Source organism: Neolamprologus brichardi, chromosome 11, assembly GCF_056152115.1.
Source record: "Neolamprologus brichardi isolate AB-2024 chromosome 11, ASM5615211v1, whole genome shotgun sequence".
Taxonomy (NCBI): Eukaryota; Metazoa; Chordata; class Actinopteri; order Cichliformes; family Cichlidae; genus Neolamprologus; species Neolamprologus brichardi.
In genome coordinates, this window is record NC_142114.1 from 10248919 (window position 1) to 10274816 (window position 25898).

The following is a 25898-nucleotide window of genomic DNA, read 5'->3' on the forward strand; positions in this document are numbered from 1 at the left end:
TGCTCTGACATGAGACTGAATATTGTTTTTGGCATCGAAGGCAAGAGGGAGAAGAGCAAGACAGTGAGCAAGCCTAATTGTGATGTGCCATAATTTCCCGCCCAGGGCCTCTCAGTCATATGGGTGAGGTCAAAGGTGCAATAGAGGGAGTCCATCAGATGCAAGGCGTGCTGAAGTCATCTGTACAGAGTTATTCGGTGTGAGGTGAAGTCAACTTGGTCAGACAGGAGACCTAATCAGATTTCAAAGTAAATACAGTGCCGCCGGCTCCAGAAGACTGAGTCCAAACATTGCTGCTAATTGCATCTGTCTTCATTTTCCGCATCTCACTGTACAACAGCAGCGAAAGAGAAACCTAGATGGAACAGGGACTATTTCAAAACCGCAGAGAGCACCTCAACGTTACCTCAATTTTTAGGTCGTAACTGTTCATTTTAGAGATTGCCAACTCTGATTGCTTCTGTCAGAAATCAAAATATAATGCCTGTGAAGTGTTTCTACTGGAATATTTCTTCCTTCTTCTTCTTCTTCTTCTTCTTCTTCTTCTTTATACACGGAGACTGAAAAGGAAAATATATATAGTCTTGTCCCGTTTGCCTTATGTGGGACAGAGCATGGAAACCTACGTAAGCACAGTCAAGTAGCACAATTTGCTGCAACTGATCTCCTGTATTGTGACATTTCTGTACAGGAGAGCTGCTCCAAGTTAAACAGACGCCTTATGTCAAGAGGCTTTTTTTTTCTTCTTTTTTTTTTTACCATCACCACATCCAGCTGCATCTCAAAGTTATGGACGGCTTGTTCACAGAGTGCTTTTACCATCATGTCCTGAAAGTCCCAAGAGTTACGCCCGCCACATGGTGTTTATTGTAGGTCACCATTAGGGCCCTGGCCCTCAGTGACACCTTGGCAGACGGGGGAAGGCTTCCACCCCAGAGGAGCGTGTGTAACTGTTTTAATGTGGCTGTTTCGGTATTCTGTGCTCCAGCAAAAACCCAACCACATATCAACTGACTGCCATGTGCAGACTTGAAAATTACAAGTGCACAAATAGTTAGAGCTGAGTGTAATTTAAACTGTACATACAATGTTATTAATTGTGTCTCTGACAGGCATGATGACATTTCATTGTTGCCCTATACTGGTGAAGCCAGACTGTTTTTTTTTTAATCATATCAGTGTCCTGGACAAATAATCATGTTGCCCTCTCACCGTTAGAGCATCGGCAAAGTATGCATAGCACTAGGCTATGGTCAGTGAGCAGCACTGGATATGACATCAAATCTCTGAAATGTCTCTGTAAGCAAGTTTGTGCTGAGTCCACATCAACAAGTGTGTAATGTGGTAAGAGAGAAGTGTGCGAGCAAGCATCCACAGCGAGGGGATGAGATTCACAGAGGCTCCTGAGGGAAATCAGAATAAAACGGTAGATTTGCTTGGAAAGCACATTTCATATTTTCAGAGGAAACCGAGATGCCGATTATCCTACCCAATACTTAAAAGGGAAATATAAAAACGGCAATGGAGCGCGAAAACGACATCATCTGGATTGTAAATGCCTTCTGTACCTGCTATTTATTTTGGGATGTATTGCTGAATATTGCAATGCAAGTCTAGACAAAACCACTAAGGCTTTTTTATTGTATGAATAAAAAATACGTAAGCTGTTTGGATGAATTATAGCACATCTCAAGCGTTATGAAAGACTTGGACTTAATAATAATAATGCATAATCGCAGCAGGCATGTCCATGACGTAAGCACGGCGTACGTTATCACAAAGGAAAAGATGGCGTCGGTAGCAGAAATGTACGATGTAGGATGGGAAGGTAAGATTAAATATAAAATAGCTACTCTTCAAGTGTCACACAGGCACGTGTTCTTACTTTTTGAAAGCTTCTGGCGTTATCTTGCGCACTGACATGACGTGGAGTCGTCGCTGTTCCAGACTTAATATACGAGCTCTCAAGCTACCCTTTAAAGTGGTTAGCTAAACATAGTTAGCAAAATGTGCTACCCAGTCAGTTTTATGTTCGCAGTAGTCAGTAACCGCGTCATTGTTCCTAGCTTCAGCGTAATGATGGCGTGAAAGCACCGGGAGTGTGCAGTGGAAACCGACGTTTGTCTCTTTGAAGAAAAGACACAGGGCTTGTTATCATTTAGCCCGGGTTAGCCTAATGCAGCGGCTAACGGTAGCCACCACAGACTACGCAGGTGTCGGGTCCTGTAAAAGAGCTGGAACACGGCGACAGTAACGCAGTACAGCACTGATGTTGATGCTGCCTTTTCTCCGCCTGCACTTGTGTGCATTCATAACGTCTCCTAGTTGCTTGAACATTTTCGTGTCATGCTGTCAAATCTGTTGAGCTAAATACATGCATAGTATATGAAGTTTGGTGTGTGTAATGGTCCTAATATCGTAAATCTCTTCAGCCACACCGGTTCAAATGCCGGACAGGTTTGAGTGCATTTATAGGTAATAAAGTGTGATTTCGAAAAGCTGTATGTCGCTCACACTTGACAATCGTGTGTTAGAGTGCTACAGAAGTGAAGGTCTTGAAATAGTGAATTGTGTTGCAATCTGTTAATTATCTCAGTTTGCAGTTGTCCTTATTTTCCATTGTCTCTGTCCAAAGAGATGAGAGATAAGCTGCGGAAATGGAGAGAAGATAACTGCAGAAACAGTGAACAGATTGTGGATGTTGGTGAAGAACTCATCAGTGAACATGCATCTAAACTGGGAGATGACAGTAAGTGTGTCAAGGCTGAATAAATCTGAAGATTGCCATCTTATGTCACTATAGACATGTTTTTTGTGTGTATGGTTAGGTGGAGCGTTACACCTAAGAATACTGATTATATTATATTATTTGGTAGTATTAAAACAGGTAACTAAACATAAAAGCAGAGAAAATTTTGTCTTTGTATGACAAATTCAAAACAACAGGAAAAACTTGATACTTGTAATAAAACAGTGAGTTGTTTGTTCCTTTTCACTAGTGGCGACCTTCAAAATTGCAGTATTTAGGCAATAGTTTAGGATTTATACTTTGTAGTGACCAAAACGTTGTGGACTTGTTAATTTCTGGACATGATCTTGAGCTTACTGTGATGTGGACCATGCAGATAAGCAAAGACAGTTCTGAGAATACAAGTCTGGACAGGTGATAATGCTTAAAATGAAAAAGGGTGAACGGAAACAAGTTCATATTTTAATGTCTTTGGTTTGATGAGTAAACGTCGATACAGAAATTAAATTGGTAGATTGTCAGGAAAAACACTGAAACATGATTATTTTCCAGAAATACAGTGAGCAGGAATACAGCCCTACACAGTTTAATAGTGTAAAGAAAAAAAGAATAAGGAGTGTATTCAGTTACCTTTCACGGTGCACACCATATTGTTATTCCTGCAGATTTTATTTATTGTTTTAGCTGCCCTGCTGCACTACTTCATAAAACTCTCCCTTTTCCTCAAATCATAATGATTTACAAACCCCTTAAAAGAATCGGACGCACACTTGACATGCTATGCTTTTATTGAAACCAACTCCTAAATTGGCTGTGAAATGAGATGGCAATTATCAAAACACGAGTTGGAATCATTAAAGTGAAGAAAAACTAAGGACATTTGTTTGTTTTGGCATAAAACCTTTTGGGTGGAGGCTGGGTGTATTTCATTTGGCTGAACATGTCTAGTTTACTTATCAAAGCTGCTGGCTTAACATGTTGCGCTGATTTCCATTAGTTGACTTGTGCAGGCACTCTGTTATGTGTTATAGAATGTTGTAATGTCACAGTTGACTTAAAGAAAAATTGTCAATAAACATTTCATATTTTTATAGCTCACCACAGAGTTAAACATGTTAAAGGGTTAGTGCGTGTTATGTTGGTGAGGCTCAGCATGACTTGCTTCACAAGCAAATAAATATAACATGGAAGAAAATGCAGAAAGTGTTGTCATATAACCACCTATAACACCTATGTAAATGTCCATTAATAATTTTATTGGTGTTGAAAAGTGTTGCAATGTTTGGATTGTTTAAGAATTAGCGGTATAGTTATATAAATGTCACCCATTTATCAAAATAATTTTATATCTTATTTCTTTAGAAAATGATATGTACAATCTTTGTATTTGTAATGAAAACAGTCACAATATGTTGTTAACCCGACCACATTTAGCAGATCAAACTTGCTTTGGCACAAAAACTACAGTCTGTGCTATAACAGTCATACAACCCTGAGCGAAACATCTCAGCATGGAATCTACAGAATTGTTAGTTTAACTACTTTAGTTTCACAATGCATCAACACTGTTTTTAAGAATATTAGTAATATTTGCAGGATTTTTTCTTCAGAATATAGCTGCACTCTTACTAAACCGCCCAAATTGTGACTGTTGCTTTTTTTCCCCTGATGCCTCAAGAGATAATTACTAACACTTTGTATTGTATTATTAAAGTAGAATTTATTTGGAAACTGTAAACAGACTGGTTCTTATGTAGTGTTTTTCTACTTTACTTAAGCACTCAAAATGTTTTATGTCTCATTTCCCCATTCACAAATGCTTTTTCTATGCCTATGTGTTTTCTATCTAGCGTTCACACAGATTCACACTCTGTTAAATTGGAGTTCAATATTCTACCCGAGGATGCTTTTGGAATACAGATTTGAGCAGCTAGTGATCGAATCACTAGCCTTATGATTAGTAGATGACCTGCTCTACCTCTTGAGCCATAGGCACCATTTCAACATAATGAGGAAAGCAAATTATAGGGTTGAGTGTAACTTTCAAACAGTCTAACTTAAGGACCACAGGCACACAAAAATGAATTCACACAAAACCATATTAAGATGTTCCACCTGTGTTTATGGTTGTATAAATGCTTTCAAAGTGATCTGCAAAGCTTGTTAGGACTAATAAAAACATCGTTTTAAATAAATCTATTTATTTATATTTGTTGTACAGTCAAAGTTATTTTTAGGATCATTCCATCTAACACAGTCAAATCTGAGAAAATTCCCACTTGACCCCCATATAAGCTTTTTTCACTACTTGGAAATCTATAGTTCAGTTCCCGTCCAGATGTCAATTCCACATGTTGAAGTGTCCTTGATCTAGATACTGAACCCCAAGTTGTCACTCAACTCACTGGAGTGTTGTGTGTCTGTGTGATAGTTATAAACCATGCAGTATAGTATAAACATAGGTAACATTTAGTACAAAGTACTTTTTTATGCTCAAAGTAAAAAAGCTGTTTAAGTAATAATCCATTTCTCACTTACTTAAGCAAAAAAAAAAAATCACAAAAATTTAATTCAAAATCTCACATTAAATCAGTGACATTTTTTAACAGTAAAAATTAATTTGAAACAAACATGCCCACTCTGAAAATTGACTGAAATTGAATTAACTGAAACCAGTTGAATCCAGTTGATATAAAAAAGTTTTATAATTTGAATGTACATGTGTGTTCCTGCTCTAAGAATCTTCCTTAAATGTAAAAACAAAACTACTGAAATTGAATACATTTTATGACCAGTTCACTGCTAGCAAATCAATAGTATGCCTGTAAAATTTTTCAGAAGGGTGTTTATGGATGTTAGTAATACGGCAGGGATGTATTTAAGTAATATTCAGTGTATGTCAAAAGGAAAATAATAAATGTTCCATGATGTATTAAATGAAACAGAACAGTTCTGTTAATAATGATAATAATAATAAACTGTTGGTTCTCATTGTGGAAAGTGGAAAAAACATCCCATGCAGCTGTTGGGGACAGACTCTTAAGTCTCTATGTCAAGTGTATAGTTTAATATATCAAGTTTTAGATGTTATGACAGACAGTGGAATGGAAAGGGCGTCAACACTTTCTTCTTTGTCTGTGTGTTTTCTGCCCAGTATGGATTATTTATGAGCAGGTGATGATTGCAGCCCTGGACTGCAGTCGGGATGACTTGGCTCTGGTAAGTTTTCGTCGCACTTCCTCACACACCCAAAAGCTTCACTCTCTCACAACCATTACTACTTTGCAGCACCTGCGCTGCCAAATGTGAAAATCTGATTTTTATTTGGCCAAGTGGTCTTTACTTTGTCTGTACTTTGGAAAAACAGTTTAATAAGAACTGGAGTTAGTGGATGTAACAAATACATGGAGATGCACGCTTCAAGTGTTCACTGAACTTGGCCGTCTCTAACAAAGTTCCACCTTTTTTTCTCTTTAGGATTTATTTGTCACGTAGTGTCACGTAATTATTCAGAGTTTAGGTTCAGAAATATGAAAATGGTCAAATCTGATGGAAAACTAGAAGGGGGGGGGGCAGTAATTCAAGTAGTTCATCTCCAGTCAGTATGGATGTGACAGCTCCCTTTGGCTAAATGAGTGACTCACCGAGTACAGAGAAGGCTTGAACTCAATCATTAGAATTAGTTGTCTGTTGGCTATCCTCTCAGCACTTCTGCCAGACTTAAAAAAAAAAAAAAAAAAAGCAGAAGGACTAGACTAAGCTGATGGATAGCAGATACGATCCAGGTCACACTGCAGACTTTTCCATCTCATTCATGATAATGCTGAATATTATTGTTACTATTGTCTTCTCTGTAACAAATTCAAACTTTGTGTAGAAGAGGAAGAAAAAGTGGAAGTAGGAGAATCTGCACTTTTAAAAAATATATTTTTCTTTTTTTAAATATAGTGATGTGATGTGTAACAGAGAAACAACAGTTCATTTAAGACAGTGAAGTTTGCCTTATGGGAGAATGTCTTTGTATTGTTGGTTGTTCAGTTAAGTCCCAAGACAGACCGTTTGTATCAAAGAAGCTTTGGTATTTGCGTGAGAGTCAGCGTAACATAAAGTTTAAATACTGCCATCTATAATTGGTCTCCCTTCTGCCCACATCCTTGCAGACCTGTCTACAGGAACTGAGGAAGCAGTTTCCAGATAGCCACAGAGTGAAGCGATTAACGGGCATGAGGCTGGAAGCTTTGGAAAGGTAAGCATTGGGAGAGAGGGCAGGCAGAAAAAAAGCACGGCCTTACTGTTATGTATGGTACTTTGAGAGGCTTGGGGACAAGAAAATGTTAGCAGATCCTAAGTGGTACAATGGTCTGGGTATATGTAAGTACAGTGTGTGGGGTAATGTGTGTTTATGTTGGATCACCCAGCATTCCTTTTGGAGAAAGAAGGGAATGGAGTGGGGAAAGGTTCAGTGCTGGGTAGTCCTGTGGCTCTTTAGACTGAGGTAAGGATTCCCGGGAAGGAAGTGGTTAGATCCCACTGTTATTCTGGGGGTCTCTCAGCACTCTCTGGTTTCTATTCTGCTGTTGTTTCCTTATTTTGTTACTTCTTATTCGCCTCTTTTTTTTTTCTCTCTCTCTTTGCCTTCCCTGTTTTGATCTCAGTGCTTTAAGAGCGTCTTGGCTATGTAAATATTGAAATGTCACCACAATCAGAACAAGGAGTCTGAGGAAGGAAGATAAACAAGGGGGTATTTTAGTCTGTACTGAGCTGAAGTCAGGGTAATTCAATCTGTTTACTACCTCACTCACATTCCCCACCCAGATTACCATTGCTGGTTTATCGGTTATGTCAGAGTTTATGTGATAATTGAGAGTGATTGCTTCGGCACTGTCAGATTAAATAAACTCCACACTGGGATCTAATTGGCAGCAGACAGAGCTACACTTCAATGACGCAGCTTCAAACAGTAAGGGCCTTCCCTTCCACACATGCATATGCTTGCCCACACATACACACACATGCTTGGTCCCTAAATAAATAAAGCAAATCAAAGTGGCTCGTGAGTGGTTGCCTGGTGCCATCTGAAATCTCCCAAAGTGTGGCTGAGTAATAAAGTGAATGTGAGGGAAGCATCAGTGCTGGAAGTAAAGCTGCTCATTGCTAATGGGAACCAGAGGTGCTTCTGTCTGTTGCGGGAGGAACCATTTGTGATCAAGGAACCATGCTGTTGTTTGCTAAAACATCAGTGCTGCAGATTACTCCTTATAAGCAAAAAAACATTCTTTGGTGCCTGGTTTCACATCATAAGTGAGGAGCACATGCATCCGATTGCAAGATTTTTATTTATTTGTAACCATATATCCAGTATTTATAGCTCATGTATTTGTTCTTGTTGGCCCTGTCCAACAGTCTGAAGCACACTCTTTGGGATGCAGCAGGCTATCAGGTTCATATGCATGTTTTGTGGTAATGTGTGGGCCCAGAGAGAAAAAGACTGTTGCAGACCCAGACAGATGTAAAGGCAGCATTTTAATTTTGTTTAAAGGTGAAAACAACTTCTACACAATCAAATGAAAATACAATCTGAAAATTTTATTTGTATTGATGTCATGAGCCATTGTGAAATTATATAAGCCACCGTATGACCAATAACCTAAACTTAAATGAAGGTTTTTCTTTCTATAGATTACTACTGATTTCTGTACAGCCTCACTGTAATCCTAGAAACCTGCCATAATGTGTACAGAAATTTGATTGTCTTGAACTCTTTTTTCCAAACCATCTAATTTTACTTGACTGGTTTAATTTTTAATAAAATGTTTTTTCTTCCCCCCACTTTCCCATGCTGAAGGTACGATGAGGCCAACAAGCACTATGATGCCATTCTCCAAGACGACCCCACCAATACGGTAAGGAAAGAAAAAAGAAAAGTCCCCTTCTTAGCGCTCTACTTTGCTTCACTTTGTGGTTTCAGCTTTTTGAAGGGCTTTAAATCTGTCGAGGCAATTCGGCGTTAGCGAGGGAGTAGCTAAGTTAAACTCCAGTTGGCCTCTGGCCTCAACCACACTGCTGATCAGCCTATCACCCACACAACTAAAAAGTGTTTAAGGGAGGGGGCTGGGTGGCTGGGGGGGTGATTCATAGTCTTAGTCAGTGGCCGACATGTTTGGTGGAAGTAAAGCGTAAATATAGCTCCGGTCTTTGAAGATGATGATTTACTGGGCCTTTTAGACCTCCACCCCAACTGAACAGGGATAAGCGCCTTCCCTTCACCTTTGCTCTCTACTGGCTTCAGGTGCAAAGTGCTGCTGGATGTTAAGCTGGTAATACAAACAAGTCTGAAGTAATTCTCTGAAGCCCACTCCTTGCCATCTTTTCTTTTCAATTTACTATCCATCACTGTAAAATAACTTGTAGAAACTTGTCTAGCCAGTGTTCTGCCAAACCCACATACCTTAAACACAATGTACCTGCTGATAATTGTTTCCATAAGGACATGTGGCCATGCAAGAAAATAAATCTTTTAAAGGGTTTTCAGAAGAAAGCAGCTTGTTTATTTTGGCTGAAGCCCCCCCCCCCCCCCCCCCCCCCCGGTCCCCCCCCCCCCTCCCTCCTCCAAAAGATGTGCAACAAGTCCTGTGCCATGCTGACATATGGATTCTTTTAGATGTATTAGATATTTTCTTTCAGCAGGCAGTGTGCTAGAGACACATCATAGATACTTTGGATTTCATTTCACAACATCAGCTTTGTGCTTTAAACAAATAGGAATAAGCTTGTTCTCCGTGTGTCATGGAGAAATAGCCTCCCTATCTTTATCTTGCAAGAGCTGCTGCCTCCCATCAGTCTCTGTCTGTCTCGCACTCACTTTATAATTATTTGTCGCTGTTTTACACTGAGATTGTAAATCATTTTTGCTGGTTAGTATAAATATAATTTTGTTTTACATTACAATTATAAATATACATTTTTATTTATCCACCCTTATGCTGGATTCAGACTACATAATATTGACAGAAAAGCTACAGAAAAAATAACTTTAGCATTACATCTTTCTTTAAATCTTGCATAACAGTTCTATAACTACTGTAAGGCTTACCAAGGTAAACATGGTGGATTCTGCCAGCTGCTGAGAACTTTTTACACCACTCAGCTGTGTAGAGCCGTAAACATGACAAAACAAAAGAGAAATTATACTTCTGTTGCAATTGGTTTAACATTCTTTTCCTGGAAATTGTTAGCTGGCACCTCCTTCCTACCAGATGACATCATGCATATCAGAAACACTAGCTAGCATGATTGATTATGGAGCAGTGTGTTGTCTTTCAGTGTTCAGTGACTGACCGTGACTGTGTGCCATAACAGCTACTAGTGCAATGGTATTTTAATGAATACAAATTAAGCATCAGATCAAATGTCAAATTCAAAATGTTTTAGCTTTCATTAAGGCTAGAAATAACAAGAACTTGAAATTCAGTTTTTCCTCTGACTGTGATGATTTGTTGGTTGTTAGAAATAAAAAAAAATGCAACTTTTTCAAGAGGTAGTGACAATTTATTTTAAAACCCGAAAACTACCCTGAAAATAAGACACTCAGCAGGAGTCATATAAGGTTTATTGTTGGATTGATAATAGTTTTTCCATACATAATGTAAAATATGGATGTAGTGAAGTGCCTAAAATACTGCATTCTATCTGAATGCCACCATATAGCTGTGGTTGGGGAAAGAGAATTCAAGTCCAAGTCAAGTCTTTGGGAAAAATGTTTTTTGTTTTATTTTGTTTTGGGGGTTTTTTGTCACGTGACATCTGTAAACATTTTATTGCTGAGTAAATCTTGGTCATACTATGTTTCAAGTGGAGGATTATCTGAAGCTGCATGTTTATTGGCTAATGAGTTGTCAATCACAGGTCATTAGACAGTCCCTCCTCCTTTTCAATACATCTGGTCTTTTGCACCCAAGATGGCAAAAAAAACAACTTATCACAAGGCTTCAGAACAGGACTTTATAAACCAAGGGATGATGTTATGGTAGTGTTATACTGTCTATGGGTTGTTCTAAAAACAATGAAACAGATCTACAGCTGTTGCTTTATTGAGCAGTAAGAAAGATTAAAAGTTTAATGAGAGGTTATTAGATTAGTGTCTGAGCTTAATGAGTGCAGTTATTGAACCAATCCGGAACCAGACCTGCTCTGGATCCAGCAATTGCAAGCATGGCTTTAACTAAAGCACAGAGCAAACATTTTAAGGATGGGTTACCAATAGTGATTTAATTTTTCAGTCATGATGCCTACCAATATTTGGTAGCACAAAAGTGTCATTGACATTTTTGTCATAGCCTGCTCTCCTGAATGACTCTGTTGGTCCGTTTCAAACAAGAAAATAAGACTCGGGTGATTGCAGTGAATATTCTGACACGCTAACGAAAATGAGATTAAAGTTGCAAATTCTGTGATTTTCTTCCAACGCTGTCATTGTCATGTACAGTGATTGACACTCAGCCAACTTATGTTTGGTTATTAGATTGATCTGTAGTGAATTGCTTTAAATATATCCACTGTTCTGATAATGTGAGTTGTAATTTCAGTGAGTCCCAGGACACCTCCCAGACATGGCACAGATCTAATGTAGATTGCAGGGACATACTCGGAAAGGGAATGGTCTGTTTTCTCGTCTCTGCGTGCTAGAGACTGCCACCCTTTCAAGCGTAGGCTGACATTCAAACCTGGGACTGGGAGTGGAACAAAACAGACAAATATGCCCTCTGTCTCTGAGATGTTAAGAGACAGAGGGCCTTAAACCTTTTTCCCAAAATCCTTGTCTTCAATGGGTGTAGTGATGCAGGGTGGAGCGACGATTCAATGACATCACTTAGGTCACCTGTCTTATTGTGAGGGCTGCCTCCTCCCTACATGTTCTCCAACATGCTCTTACGATTCGGGCAGGGGATGGGCCTGAGAAATGGCGGAAAATTGGCGACCACAAGGAAGACTTGCGAGGCATCCCAGCATGCGAAGCACAGATTGGAAACTGAGCTGTTGTAATTACAGGCTGTGGAATAGATGTGGTACCCATTAACCAAAATTGTTGAATCAACAAAAATTGCTCAAGGTTTTTTTTTGCCATGGCGCTGTCCAAAAAATGTTTCAAACTCTTAGCCCTTCCATTGCTTGCTATGTTCCAATACCTACAGCAATGAGCTGGCAAAATTCTTGTCTGCGTGCATAAATGCGATTTTTCCACCTTTTTATTTCTTCCTGTGAGTATTTTAGATTATGTGGTGCAAACAGCATTTGCAAAAAAGGATGTGCTAGTTTAGGATTTGTTTAAAAATGAGTGGACTTAGTGATTACGTTAATATTAAATTCCAACGCTCTCATTTCACCCTAATTGTTCAATATAAAAAGCTAGTATTTCTTAAATAAGCCGCTGAGGTCACACAGATGACTTCTGAGGTTGACCCACAATCATATGCAATTAGAGATTCATTGCTAGACAAGAGTTTATTTGTGCGGGAAAAGCAATGTGAAGTTTAAAGCCTCACGTCAATGTTTATTGACCACATAAATGTGAAGTATACTCTGAAAACTCTTGGAAGCGTTTGACTTTCAGACTTTAAAAAAGGATTCGATTGTAACTTAAATAATCTGCTGTGTATGGGTGCAAACATACCTGTGGGGAAAAATAAATAAATAAATGCATAAAATACATTTTTAACCTGTTTCACACATGTCCAGTGTGCTAAGTGTGCCACCTGTGTTGTGTGTTCATGTCTCATCAAAGGGAACGAATGCTGTAGGTCAACTCATGGTGCAGTGTTGACACAAATATGCTAGTCTGTACTCTTTGAGTGTCCTCAGAACATTAATTAAAAAAGAGTCATAACGACAGAGGGATCAGATAGTCAAATGCCAGGTTTTTGTTTTTTTTCTGGATCAGTAACTAGAAAAGAACAGGGAGGAGTAGGTTGGAGTTACTTTATGTTTAATAAAGTGCTATGACTTTTCAGAGCAACAAGTTCCATATGTTGTTTTGAGCCCAAAGATGTTCTTTATCCAAGAAAAAAAAAAAGGGGGGGGGGGGGGCGGGCAGAGAGAAGTGGGTGTGTGATGAGGAAAGATCTTACTTGTATCTTTAATCTGAAGTGAGTATAAATTCTAATTTCATGATAGACTGCAGATTAAATTGGCGCCCTCTTTGTTTTAATAGTCTGAATACAGGTAGGCAATAGAATTGTGATGCACAATGTTGCTGTATGGATACAAAAGCGTGTCACTCCAACTCGAGAGAAGAGGGCCGGCCTTCTTATCTCTTCTCAGATTTTATTGGGAAAGTGCTGACCAGTTGTAGTGACCACATCTCTCTCCTTTGAAGAATTTCAGGACACTATTCTTCATCTGTCTTGTTAGCTTCTTGAACAATAGGTTGCAGCTCAAAGATGTGCAGTCATCCAGCCTTATTAAAGAAGAAGGTATTAAAGGGAAATAATTAGCCATTCACGGTTCACTGCTGGTTGATAAATTCATGAAATGTTAATTTTCTCTCAACTTGCCTGCCTTCTGCTTATGTTAAAATATTTATTTCCTTTATGACGATGATGTCTTGTTGCACAGCGCTCCTTTTATTTATTTTTTTCGGTTAAAGCTGCTGTGTGTCAGCAGGTCTTTGTCCCAGCTTGATGGATAAGTGGATTTCTTACGATGGCATTGTCAGAGGAGACCCAGATTTACAGCCCCTAGACATGACTCATACACAGCCCTCAATGGCTTTGGTTATGAGAGGAAGCCCCACTCAATCAAGTGCCAGTCCATAAATAAAATAAGCTGTGGCAGGGCAGTGCACTCCTAATGGAGCAGCAGCCCCTGTTAAGGTTTTCACTTACTATCAAAAGGAGAAGAAGGAGGTGGTCTGGGGGGAGTCTTAACATTTGGAAAAGTCAGGGCAATACTTTCTAATTCAGATTGATGAGAATCTAATCCACCTTAAGGTCAATTCAACATCAAAATGAAGCGGAAAGCAATTTTCAGCTGATGTAAGTCAGGCTGGTGCAGCGCTAGATGCGTGCTGTGCCGGCAGGAAGACAGGCGTTGGGGTTTGGAGGAGTGTGCCATTTTCCCCACTTGGTTAGGGGATGACTCACCACTTTATCTCAGCCACTGAGCTCATTCCAACTTCCAAACATTGACTCATAATGTCTGTCCGTATCCCGTTGGACATGGTCGCTAACTATCTCCAATTATGATTAAAGTCCCGCAGTAATAATATGAATAAACTTAACAAAGTTAACTTGACAGAGTCTTGTCTTTTTGACTCTGTGGCTGTTACTTTGGAAAGAAAGTGCAGTTTTTTCTTATAGAAAATGATTCATTGTCATAATGGAACTTTAAGAAAGCTTGTGGTACACTGAAAAGTGAAACACTTAGACTCACAACTCTTACACTCCCTCATGCTCTTTACCCTCTCAACCACTTGAGAAGCTGAGTTCCTAATCCTGTTTACACTCTGCTCTATAGGCAGCAAGGAAGCGCAAGATCTCCATACTGAAGGCCCAGGGGAAGAGCACTGAAGCCATCCGGGAGCTCAATGAGTATTTGGAGCAGTGAGTGTTTGGTACAAGGGGGGATCAGCCACCCCTTCTCTTCATCTCCCCAGATTTTTATTTTAATTAAAAACGAACCTGCTTTCAAGAGTGCTGGCATGATTTGAGCATAAAATGCCAACAAACGCTGTCAACTGCAAGACTGTCATTGTTATTATAATACACAGTGGTTGCTTAATCCTAATATTTTTTTCTTTAATATGTTAGTTTCATTTATTGTTTTACTCCTCTGGAGGAAGAGAATTTAATGTCAGTATTTGCTTACAGGTTTGTTGGAGACCAGGAAGCATGGCATGAGCTGTCAGAGCTCTACATCAACGAACATGAGTAAATCCATTTTTATATTTTAACCAAAACTATTGTAGTATTGACTTCCCTGAAAGCAGAGCCAAATTTCCTTGTATATATACTTTTTCATGTGCCTGTTCTATGTACAGCTTTAAAAAGCTGGACCCACCTTTGCAGTTACAATACCCAAATCCAAACACCATTCAAGTCAAACATTTGGTATGGTCATTATGATCAAACTGATGCATTGTTTTATACAGTTGGAGCATAAACAAACCCTTTTCTTTTAGATAAAGGATTCTCCAATATGTGATGTTGTAACAGCTAACACAGGGCACACAGGGTTCATCATAGTTTATTAACAAATGCACATGGATTGATCTAGACATCTTGTGTAGCAAAATTGTGGTATTTAATTGTTGTTTGAGTGTGAGTTGTCGTGTCAAGGTTATCAGATAAAAAGTGACTTGGTACAGCTGCTTCATGTTTGGGTTGCTTGTGTCAGGACTTCGCATCATTCTGATGGCTTGATCTCCAAAGGGCCGTTGGATGGCCACAATGGAAGGCGTTGAGATGCCTAACTCAGCCAGGGGTCTGAATAGAACCCTGGCTGAGTTTGCCACATAAGACTGGTTTAATAGGATTTCAGGCTTAAGCCCCCACTCCTACATATGAGAGCAGAAAGACTCCCCAGCCTGATATCTCAGTTGCCAGGGAGAACTGCCAGACAGACAAGAGCACTGTAAGAAAAAAATAATTTTGTTTGTGTCACTGTTCATCCTTCCTTAATTGTCTGGGGCTCAGAAGTTAGTCAAGCGGTGTCTGTAGTTTAACAACATTTCTTTTAAGTGTGTGTGTGTGTGTGTGTGTGTGTGTGTGTGTGAGTGAGAGAGAGAGAGAGAGACTTGACTGTTGTTGCTCTGTTGCTCTGGTAGGAAGGCAGCAGCAGCAGGAATGTGTAGCACGGTGAGAAGGCTACTTATTGGATATTTCATGCTTTGTCTGGGAGGCTTTATTGCTGTAGTAGCCAGAGGAAATCCTAGGGTGAGCGGATTATCTCCAAGCTTATCCCAACACTTCTAATATCACACCATTCACTCCCACAGCCCTCTATCTACAGGCGTGTCAATTTCTTTTCTTTGTCTTCTTTATTTTGGGTTACAAACTCCCTGTTTCCCCTCCTCCTCCTCTTCCGGATAGTGAGGCATTATCACCACTCTTTTCCACAGGGATAGATCAGGAGGCAGAGGGAGAGGACACTTGCTGTGAAATTCCCAGGAGAAGGTGGTGGCACTTTAGCCGCCCCCCTGCCACTAGAGAAAACAGAAGTTGATGGAGAAGCAAAGCAAGAGAAATAAACTCTCCTCCCCTCACTGCACAACACCCTGGAAGCTAAAAATAAACAAAGCAGTCTGTCTCTGCCTTGCTGCTGTTAGGGTTGTAGTAGACAGCATTAACAGATTAAGAATGTAATTAATAGCCTCTGAGCTGACACTGTTAAAACAATCCTTATGCCGCTGATGTTTAGACAGGAGATTATTTTGTCTGTTGCAAGTATTGCTCATAGCCACTGTTGGAATCTGCTGCTGGCTCTCATTCTGACCCAAGTTATGAGCCTGTTCAACCAAATTGGACTGGTCATCCAAAATTGCAGGATAAATAGTAATAATTTTTTCAAGCATACTTTGAATCCATTTTTGTCCAATGTCAGAATGTGGTATTAAAATGGGGGTACGCCACTGCTGATGGTTTTACTAACCTCCAAAAGAAATAAATACAGAGTCTCACACATGATGGTGACACTACCCTCGCTCAAGCACTGTGGTGTAGAGGGAGCTTAGAAGCTGCCATAAAGAGCACATTGGGTTAGAAGCTTTCGTTGAAGAGTAGAAGAGGTACAAATTTGGCTCCAGTACAAGCCTGATGGAGCAGGCTCTGGTGTAGGCCACAGCTATTGCACGAGCACATCTGAAAGTCTTTATGGAGAGGAAGTAGTAATTGTAAGCAGCCCCCAACCTCCCAAGCCCTCTGATCTCCCTTTCTACTCAGCCCCTTTCCACTGTTTTTTTTCTCCTTTCTGTGTCCCCACCTTTCTTTAGCTCCTATGCTCTTAATTTTTCAGCTAGTTACCATGGCAGACTTCAGGTATACTGATAAGTTTTTCATGTTATTTCAAGCATCAGTCGGATCATTTAATTTCTCACAAAAGCAATAAAAAAAGCAAAATGCGTCTTTGCATTTTGCTTTTTTTATGAAGTGAGAAAATTGAGAAAAGTCTTTAACAGGGTAAAAGCCTGTTCACACAAGCAAGATTTTGGTTTTTCAGCTTATTCTTTGATAAAGTTTGTTAAGTTATATGTAAAATCTTGAAAGGCAAATAAAAATACAGAATTCCTTAAGATATTAAGGCTTGACTACAAAACTTTGCCCATTTTCTGTTGATAGGTCTGCTCTGTCTCGGCTGTGTGCCTATGTGCTAGCTTGCATTTGGTTAGGTGTGCAGACGTTTTATGGCTTTGTGTCCAATGATATACTGTATCTTAGCTTGTCTTGGCCTGGTCCTGTGAGGGGGGGGAAACTGTGTATTAGAAGTGGAGTGGCAGCAGATTAGTGTGAGGTCAACAGCTCAGCAGTCTGCTGCTGAGAAGTGATCTCATCTGAGTATAGGCACAGTGTGCCAGCTCTTACTGTAGTGCTGACCTCAGGAAGGTAGTTAACTACACATTAAAGACAGGAAAAACACACAGATGGACACAGTGTCCCCAGTGGAGGAAGAATCACCACACTAGATAGGCTTTTACCTTAGCAAGCTGTCTAGACCGAATACCCTTTATTGTAAGTGTGTGAATAAACCTCTCATCTGGTGGGCCTTTATATATTATAAGTCTGTCACCTGTGAAATGACGTGTACCCTGTGCAGTCTCATCTCAGACCTGTGAATTTACTGAGCGTACCCGTTGTGCTTCACAGTTGAACAACCTAAAGGATGACACATCCACAGCTGTATCAAGCTTACTGTTTTCTTTGTCGCTTCCACAGCTATGGAAAAGCTGCATTTTGCCTGGAGGAGCTGATGATGATCAATCCTCACAATCACTTGTACTGTGAGCAGTACGCTGAGGTAGGTAACCACCTGGATGTCTGTCACCAAATACAGAGCTGGTCATATGTTGTTTATTCAGATGTCATGTTGTCATTGCTTGAGCTGCCCTTTAACACAGCTTGTTGCTTGTGTTTAATGCCTCCTCACACAGGTGAAGTACACTCAGGGGGGGCTGGAAAACCTGGAGCTGTCCAGGAAGTATTTTGCCCAGGCGCTGAGGCTGAATAACCGAAACATGAGGGCATTGTTTGGTCTGTACATGGTGAGTGCTGCTTTGAATGAAGAGAAAGTGGGAAAGAAATACAACAGTGGTTGAGCCTTTTTTTGTAACGCTGTGGTTTTTCAAGGTTGAGGCTGGCCACAGTGTGTCAAGACTGTACTTTCTCTATCTGTATGTGTGTGTGTGTGTGTGTGTGTGTGTGTGTATGTGTATGTTTTTGGGGAGAGCTCTCAGACGGGTCAGCTCGCTGCTGACTCAGACGGTGAACTCCAGCACTGGAAAAGCCTGCCCCTCTGGAGCCCTTTATTTTAGTAATAATACCCCCTTGGTGAGACTTTTTCATGTTTATGACTTGAATAAATAAAGTAGTTATGGGCTAAAAAGGAGAAAAGCATAAGGAAGAGAGCAGCACAGCTGTTGCCAGTATTTTGTGACTGCACTGGCAAATTATCCAATCAGGTTCCAGTTTAAATGGAATATTGGCCAGATAGCCCCTTCATCTACATATTTGTTTAAACAGGATATTGTGTGCTAGTGCCAGTGCATCATACGTAAGGGAGACCTGACATAAAAACACAAACAAAGCAATGCAGGGAGCAATAGGCAGAAAGTGAAAGCAGCTCTTTACGCAGCGAGCCCTGGTATTTTCCTGTTTTCTGGACTGGGATTCTTCATTTAGTCCAAACACCTCACAGCAACCCACACCCTCTGAAACATCACAGGTCTAGAAGAGGAGCAGTGAAGGTCAGATCCAAGACATTTAGTCCTGCTAATTCTCAAGTCTGACTGGCGAGAGAGCAGGTTTCTTTTTTCATGATTATTATTATTATTTTTTTAATATATCGTCCAAGGACCCTTGGGTCTTTAAAGGATACTTGAGGTGGTTATTTATTCTTGTAGTAGTTAAAGAACTGTCTTAATGTGTTTTGCACATTGTCAGCTAGCCTCAATGGTCCAAACAGTGACAGGTGCAAGTTCAACATAAGGGAAAACTTTCACCATCTTACACCATCTGAGTCAGTGTGGCACAAGACCTGGTAGCACTGACCACAGACTGGTTGTGGACTGGTAACTTACACCACTCACTTGGGGATTCCCCTCCACAGTCGTGCACACAGTTATTCAGGGATAGCCTGTCTGTGTTGACATCATCTAAATTGAGGTTTCTCTTGAGTTAAAAAAAATAGAAATAAAAAAAAGGCTTACTAAAAAAATACAGAAGCCAAACCATTTTACAGAAGAAAAAAATAGGGCCAGGTTGATTGGTGCGTAGCTAAAGTTTCAGCACACTGGTAGGTTGGGCTTTGAAGTGCAGGCAGGGTAAGCCCTCTGGGGTTTGCTGCGTGGAGATGATGGCAGGAACATGGGAAAGACATGGGATTTGTGGTTCGGAGGGGAGCTGTCGGGGCAGGCAGAGACCGTGATTCACATGGCGCTCCTTTCACTGCACGTCAGGCTTTTTTCAAAACATACAAGGTCCTTTCATCGGCGGGAATCAATGGTGTTGGAGAAATTAGGCCCTGTTAAGTGACAATTTACGTATGAAGCATTAAAATGCTCACTTTTTCCTCTCCGTAAATGATTTCCCCTGTGTCATCAGGCCAAGGTCTGTTTTTTCTCTTCATTCTGCCACAATGACTAGTGGAGTGGTAGATGGTAAGAGTGGTTGCACATTCATCTCCATTACGCTTTTATTGCTGTTTCACCAAGTTTTGATATAAGAACACCCCTTCCCCTGTTCTCTCCTTTGCATCTTCCTTCCATCTTGTTTTTTTTCCTTCTAGTCTGCAAGTCACATCGCTGCCAGTCCTAAAGTTAGTGCCAAGGTGAAGAAGGACAACATGAAGTATGCTGCTTGGGCTGCCACTCAAATAAATAGAGCCTATAAGGTGAGTTACAAATAGACTTTAATCTAATGTGATGTGAGTGCACCTAGCTTTTAATTTTTCTTTCTTTGGTGTCTCTTTCCTGCTGAAAAACATTTTTCCCCCACATCAATCTTCACTCTACCAGACACTGAAAACCACCGATCAGACTTTTCTGCTATGTTGCAGCTTTCATGGAGTATTTGCACACAATATTCAGAGATCCTAAAACCCCCCTTATTTGCATAGAATGTGAAAAGTATTCACCACCCAGTATTGACCCTTAAATGCACAGCAGTCCTGTAGGATGCCTTTGACTTGCATGGCTGTAATAACAGCCCTGACGTCTTTTACTGTGTCTGGGTACATTTACTGTTAATGTGTTGACTTAAGGCCACAGCGTCTGCTAAGACTTTATCCTGCAAACTGGCTTCACAGATGAGCTTCTTGCAGAGCCACAAGCTGATTCTCAGAGGACAACACTAAACTATAGCGTGAGAGTAGTCTACTTCAGTCTTTCTCAAAGTGGGATATAGTGACCCGTAGCTGGATTTGAGGAAAAGTGTAGGAGGTTCATAGCAGTTCCAAAAACCGTTTACGAATGTTGTCTGATTTCTTCAGTTCCAGTGTTTAACTGGCTGCTGTTTTAATATTTTACAAACAGATTCAGTCTTCCCTGTGAGCCAGTCTTCCATTAAGTATTTGCTTTGCCCTATTACTGTAGAGAGCAAAATTTGGGAGAGAGAGAAAGATAAAAAGAAAGCCATAAATAAGGTTGATAAAGGATGAGGTGGACATGCATGCATGTATTTGCTGCTTTAGCAAGGAAGGGGCAAAAGTAAGGAGTTTGTCAGATGGTATCACTAAAATGGTTTACAGTGTCGTCCTGGCAACCAAAGTACGAAAGCATAAAGATTATTTGCCATACTTGCCAGATGTGTTGCTTATTTGGGCACCAAACGATTGTAATGTAATAAGTGGTTCCTCACTCAGCTTCTGTGGGTCCTACAGAAGCTGAGTGAGGCTTCCTGCTGAGCCTCTAAAGACCTTGTCTCACCACATTTGACTCTACTTGCCTTATAGACACGTTTCACATGTTGAGCCCTCAGTCTGACAGTTCTGTTGGAAAAAGTGTGCATGTAACATGATGGTGAACTTTTTTGCAGAAGTGTCACAAAACGGCTCTAAGCTGTCACTTGCCACATGCCTTTGATTTGAGTGAAAAAAGAATAGAAATAAAATAAAAATAGAAGAGCTGTCATTGAAGTGGTACAGCTTATTTGGTTTAGATTAGCACTTTTATATTTGCAGAATGTCTTGATAAATTTAAAAAATGTTGAGCTGGCTTAGTCAATGTAGAATGTCTTCACTGATGTCAAGTGCATACTACTTTTCACTTTGATTTTTGTGCTTACTGACCTTATCCTGTCTTAGAAAAGCTTTGATCTTAGCAGGGGAAAAGATGAATATCCCACACTGATAGCATTTTTCATATATCTAAGACTTAAAATAAGAAAACAGCACTGATGTTTTGTTTTTTTTTTAAATAGTGAAACTGTATATTCTTGGAACTTCTCATTCCTAAGAAAAATAGCATCTTATTGGGCTTTACCAGTAAGTTTTTAAATGTTGTTACACAGTAGCATAACGAGGAGTGTGTTAAAAGCTTTAATCAGAGACAGAAAACACATCTGTAATATAGCTAATGAAAGAAATTGATTGTTTGGGTACATGATACACTTTCATAGTGCCTAACTGTATAAAGTTTTTATTCTCATTAGTTTTATAGGAAGAAAAAAAATCTTTGGTGTATTTTTTTCTGAATTGACCAGTTCTGTAACAATTTATATTTTTTCCCAGGGATTTAATGTGCTTAAAAAAAAATAATGGCCAACATGAAAATACTCTGGGCCAAGTTGTAATAGCAGGCTAAAGTAGTAGCTACTCTTAAAGGCCATTGGACAAGTGTGTAAAAGCTAGATTATGTGTGATTTTGACCCTGTGCTGACGATAATGAAACACCTCAGTCAGTCACACCTTTGTCCTCCAGGGAGCATGATGTGAGATTCATCGCAGCCCTCTGCTTCTGCCCTGCTCTGCAACCTCTAGTATTTGTTTAGTTGCCTAGTGGAGTTGTGTGGATTTCAATTCAGCTGTGAGCGTGTGACCACATTACGTGTATGCATACCTGGCTGCCACCATGTGTCACGTGTGCTTCTTTTTTTTCCCTTCTTCCCTTTGTTGTGTGAGATGAGTTAAATGACAAGGTGTGAGGTTGCCTCTTTTATTTCTTCGATCTCACCTCGGGTAAAACGACTCTTGAGATTTTTAAAAGGGAACAGCGGTGTTGCCCTCCATCAGACAGCTGCTGGCTGCTGTGCGCTTGTGCTAGCTGATTGATTGCTCCTTTAAAGCGTCGCCCTTGTCAGTCGTCCACTTTTATTAGGCTCCGGTACCTGGTGATTGTCATACCTTTGTGTGAGGAAACTGTGGGCAGGTGAGCGGACGAGGGAGCAGACATTGGTGAGGGGTCATGACTGACAGGGTTGCATTTCAAAAGAAAAAAGAAAAAAAAAGTAATTACTGTGGTGAAGTTGGATGTGCAGGAGACCTGGAGATGTGTGGGTTGTTGTTCCATCAGGGGTGAAAGTAGTACTACATAGCCTGGCCTCTTTTCCTAACTCTCTAAACAAATTCTCTGATTAGCTCTTCTGTCACGGACAGAGGCTCACACTGCGTCATGACTCCATTATCAGATGCTCTAAATAGATGTGGAGCTGTCTAGTCTGCTCCTACTTGTAGAGCAGAGCAGGAGTTAATGTGGTGGTCTCACCTCAGGCCGAGGAGATAATTGACTACTGGGCTCAGAGTAATGGCGCATTAGACAGCAAAGCAATGAAATGCACAGATCATTATAGCTACCCCACCACACAAACACACACACACACACACCCTAAATCTAGAAGAATGAGTCACCCTTGGAAATTACACACCCAATTGTACACCTTAGCCAACTGCCCTCTCTAAGTTGGAGTTTGGCAAAAGGAGAAGGAAAAAGCTTTTACCATGGAAATACAGTATGGACTAGGTTAAGCCTACATTTATTTCCTGTTTGTAGAGGCTTGAGAAGGACCAAACGTTGAGTGACTAAATATGTCACAGCAAAAAATCAGTGCTTTATGGTATATGTAAAATTTTAAATAATCTGCTTAGCGGTGTTATTCCTCAAACATCCCAAGCATCATTTTTTTTGGTCACACCAGCCCTCTGCATGCCTTTCTTCACTACATCCATGAACCTCCTCTGTGGTCTTCCTTTTTTCCTCCTGCATGGCAGCACCATATTCAATGTTTTTTGTTCCTCCTCTGCACATGTCCACACCATCTCAGGCTTACCTCTCTAACTTTGTTTTTAAACTGCTCAGACTGATTACAGCTGCATGTGTCAGCTCAACTGTCAGTAAAAGTGGCTGTGTGCTATTACCCAATGGAATAGCTATGAAAATATGAAATTAACCATCTTATAATTGTTAAGAGACTGAGACCACCTCTAAACATGTTAATTTCATTACTGAAAACAAGACTCACTTTTAGGGATGGCGTTAAGTGGTCCCTTCAGGAACTGCAGTTCTTCAGCATGTGTTGGCATGCTAACATGCCAAATTTGAAGAATGACATGCTGATTATTAGCATTTTGTTAATCTGATTTTGATTCTATTATTATGCTTTTACATTTTGCATGACCTCAACCTGCTGACTACATGAATATAGAGCCTTAGAACTGTTTACTCTGGATTTACTCACTGCATATCTGTTGTAGTTCACTATACAGAATTGTCATAACATACAGTAACTACAATTAAGTGAAAATGAGCAGGGCACATAACTTTTATCAGCTGATATCATTTGCCATGTATGTCTTTCTTTAGACATGGTTACAGACAAAATTAAATCTATGCCTGTATAGGTAAAGTTAATTGAACTGACCCATTTTGGGTCCCTGGTTCCTTGCCGATGGTTAAGGAAGTCGCCTTCCGTAGTGGTATTTTTTGAGGGGGTGCCTTATCCGTGGCAAAGTTAAATTGGGTAGAAAAAGTGTGTGCTTCTGTGTGTTTGCATGAGTAATCTGATACATGTCTGCGGATTATAATTTGCAGCACTTCCTGCAAAACCCTGTGGACACAGTGCAGAAATTAGAGTAGGGTGTTACATACTTCTATACTAGAGGCCATGGAAGAGGACTAATGTGGGCATCCTGTCTCGGAGCGCACTCAAAATGAAAATGGCACTTACGCAACAGTTGAGGAAAAATCCTGATTGGAGGTATTATTTTACTTTGCACGACCCATTTACCAATTCTATTTAATGACCACTGTTGCGTCTCTGATTATTTCTGCTTCTATGCTTCTCCATTCTAAATGGGGAAAAGGATGTTTTTGGTTAGTCGTTGAAGCATGCTACTGGGTGGATGAGGTTATCTCTGATTCTGTGAAGCTGTGTTTAAGTGTGTTTGGCTCTCCATTACGTTAGTTGGCAGAGAGATCTAATGAGTTGATGTCCTCTTTTTTCCCCTTCTCTCCGCCCTTACTCTGTCTCTGCCACTCACCTTTGTTCTCTGACTTGCAGTTGGCTGGTCGTGGGACCAAGGAGAACAAATGCTCCATGAAGACGGTGGAGGAGATGCTGGAGTCGATGCAGATCACAATGTCCTAGACGCCCTTGTGTACATCTGTCCTTGGAGCAACATGGCAGCTCAAGTAGACTTGCAATGTGACCAGAGCGGTTGTAGAAATTATTAATTTTTAATCAGGTTTGGTTCTGTAAGAGGACATTTGTTATGCTCAAACACATTGATTTTGCCACCTGCCTGTGAGTTAAATCCACATATTTCAAAATTACTAACAAACATACAAAGTGTCTCCTCAGATTGGACTGTACTAGTCCTCCCCTTTCTAGGTTCTTTTAAGTTCAGCTAATATCACTAATTACTACATTTGCATTAATGATATGACTGTAACCAGGAGAAAAACAAGCTGTACAGTAAATGTTATTTTTAAGAGATCCCACATGTCTGCACTGATGTCTGCTACTGTCTGTTTCCATTCTATCTGTAAATGAAAAAAAAATCTAATTTAATAAACCAGCTGTTCCCCCCCCCCTATTTTTTTTATTTATTTTTTTTTAATCTTTTAACATGTTTTCATAGAAGTTGAGTATAAATTTTCTACCCATCTGTGTCAGTTTAAGAGCAGGATACGTAGGTTGTTTTTGGATTTCTGTTTGTTGGCAAATTTGCACCTGCAATAATTGTCCTGGACGATTTAAGAAGGGCATCTGTCATTAAGGCAGCAGCAGGATCAGAGGTATGACATATTCCACTGCTTCTCAGTTACCCCTCTGAACAGCAGTTGAAACAGCTTTATTACACTTGCGATTAACTCTGTCATTAACATGCGGCATCTTGTTAAAAACAAAAAAACTGTTCATAAAGAGAGTGCATTCATAAGAGGAAGGGAAGAAAAAACATCTTAGTTCTGGTAAGTTTTGTTACTTCTGCCGTTCACTCAGTTCTGTGATGGTTGAATGTGAATCCCATCCAAATGTGCACCTCAAGTTGTTGCTCACCCGTGCGGGGTCAGCTGTTACTTCGATTTCTTTTGTTTATTAAGTCAAGGCAATTGTCTCATAATTTCACTCTTCGGCGGATGGAAAACTTGAGTGTCGAGTTTATGGTCTTTTTTTGGACAGCGTTTAAACTGAGAGAGTAACTAGCCCAGAGCTGGGAGTGTGGAAAGCCATTTTCTCAAGTTTTTTATACTCTCTGGCCTTGGTCAGTGGATGAACGTGTCTGCATTTGATTTTTCTCACCAATCTGATGGAATCGGTAAAAACCAAGGGGTATTTGAGAAAATGCGGACATGAATTATTTTTTACAGGAAAAGCACGGAGGCTAAATTGAACTCTTATAGTTGCATAATTGGAGTCATTTGATTTGAAGCTGTGTTTTTTTTATTTATTTATTTTTATTTTTAATGCTCCCATGCGCCCATGTAAATATTTCAGTACTTCAGAAGGTC

General features: G+C 40.1%; 1 protein-coding gene across 1 annotated transcript; it reads left to right on the forward strand.

Annotated features, from left to right (window-relative positions):
* Nucleotides 1-1725: 1725 nt before the first annotated feature.
* On the forward strand, nucleotides 1726-24979 carry emc2 (ER membrane protein complex subunit 2). The gene is made up of 11 exons (XM_006794846.3): nucleotides 1726-1828; nucleotides 2636-2749; nucleotides 5904-5968; nucleotides 6910-6995; nucleotides 8595-8652; nucleotides 14261-14346; nucleotides 14614-14673; nucleotides 17674-17755; nucleotides 17889-17999; nucleotides 19742-19846; nucleotides 24448-24979. Exons 1-11 carry the CDS (start codon nucleotides 1726-1728, stop codon nucleotides 24532-24534), a joined length of 957 nt encoding a protein of 318 aa, XP_006794909.3. The 3' UTR covers nucleotides 24535-24979.
* The last annotated feature ends 919 nt before the right edge of the window (nucleotides 24980-25898 follow it).

Bases quoted from the DNA above. Each gene is read 5' to 3' on its own strand.
- emc2 (XM_006794846.3), top strand. From the start codon at position 1,726: ATGCATAATCGCAGCAGGCATGTCCATGACGTAAGCACGGCGTACGTT. The intron at 2,750-5,903 runs GTAAGTGTGTCA...TTTTCTGCCCAG, and splicing joins ATCTAAACTGGGAGATGACA to TATGGATTATTTATGAGCAG. The intron at 5,969-6,909 runs GTAAGTTTTCGT...ACATCCTTGCAG, and splicing joins GTCGGGATGACTTGGCTCTG to ACCTGTCTACAGGAACTGAG.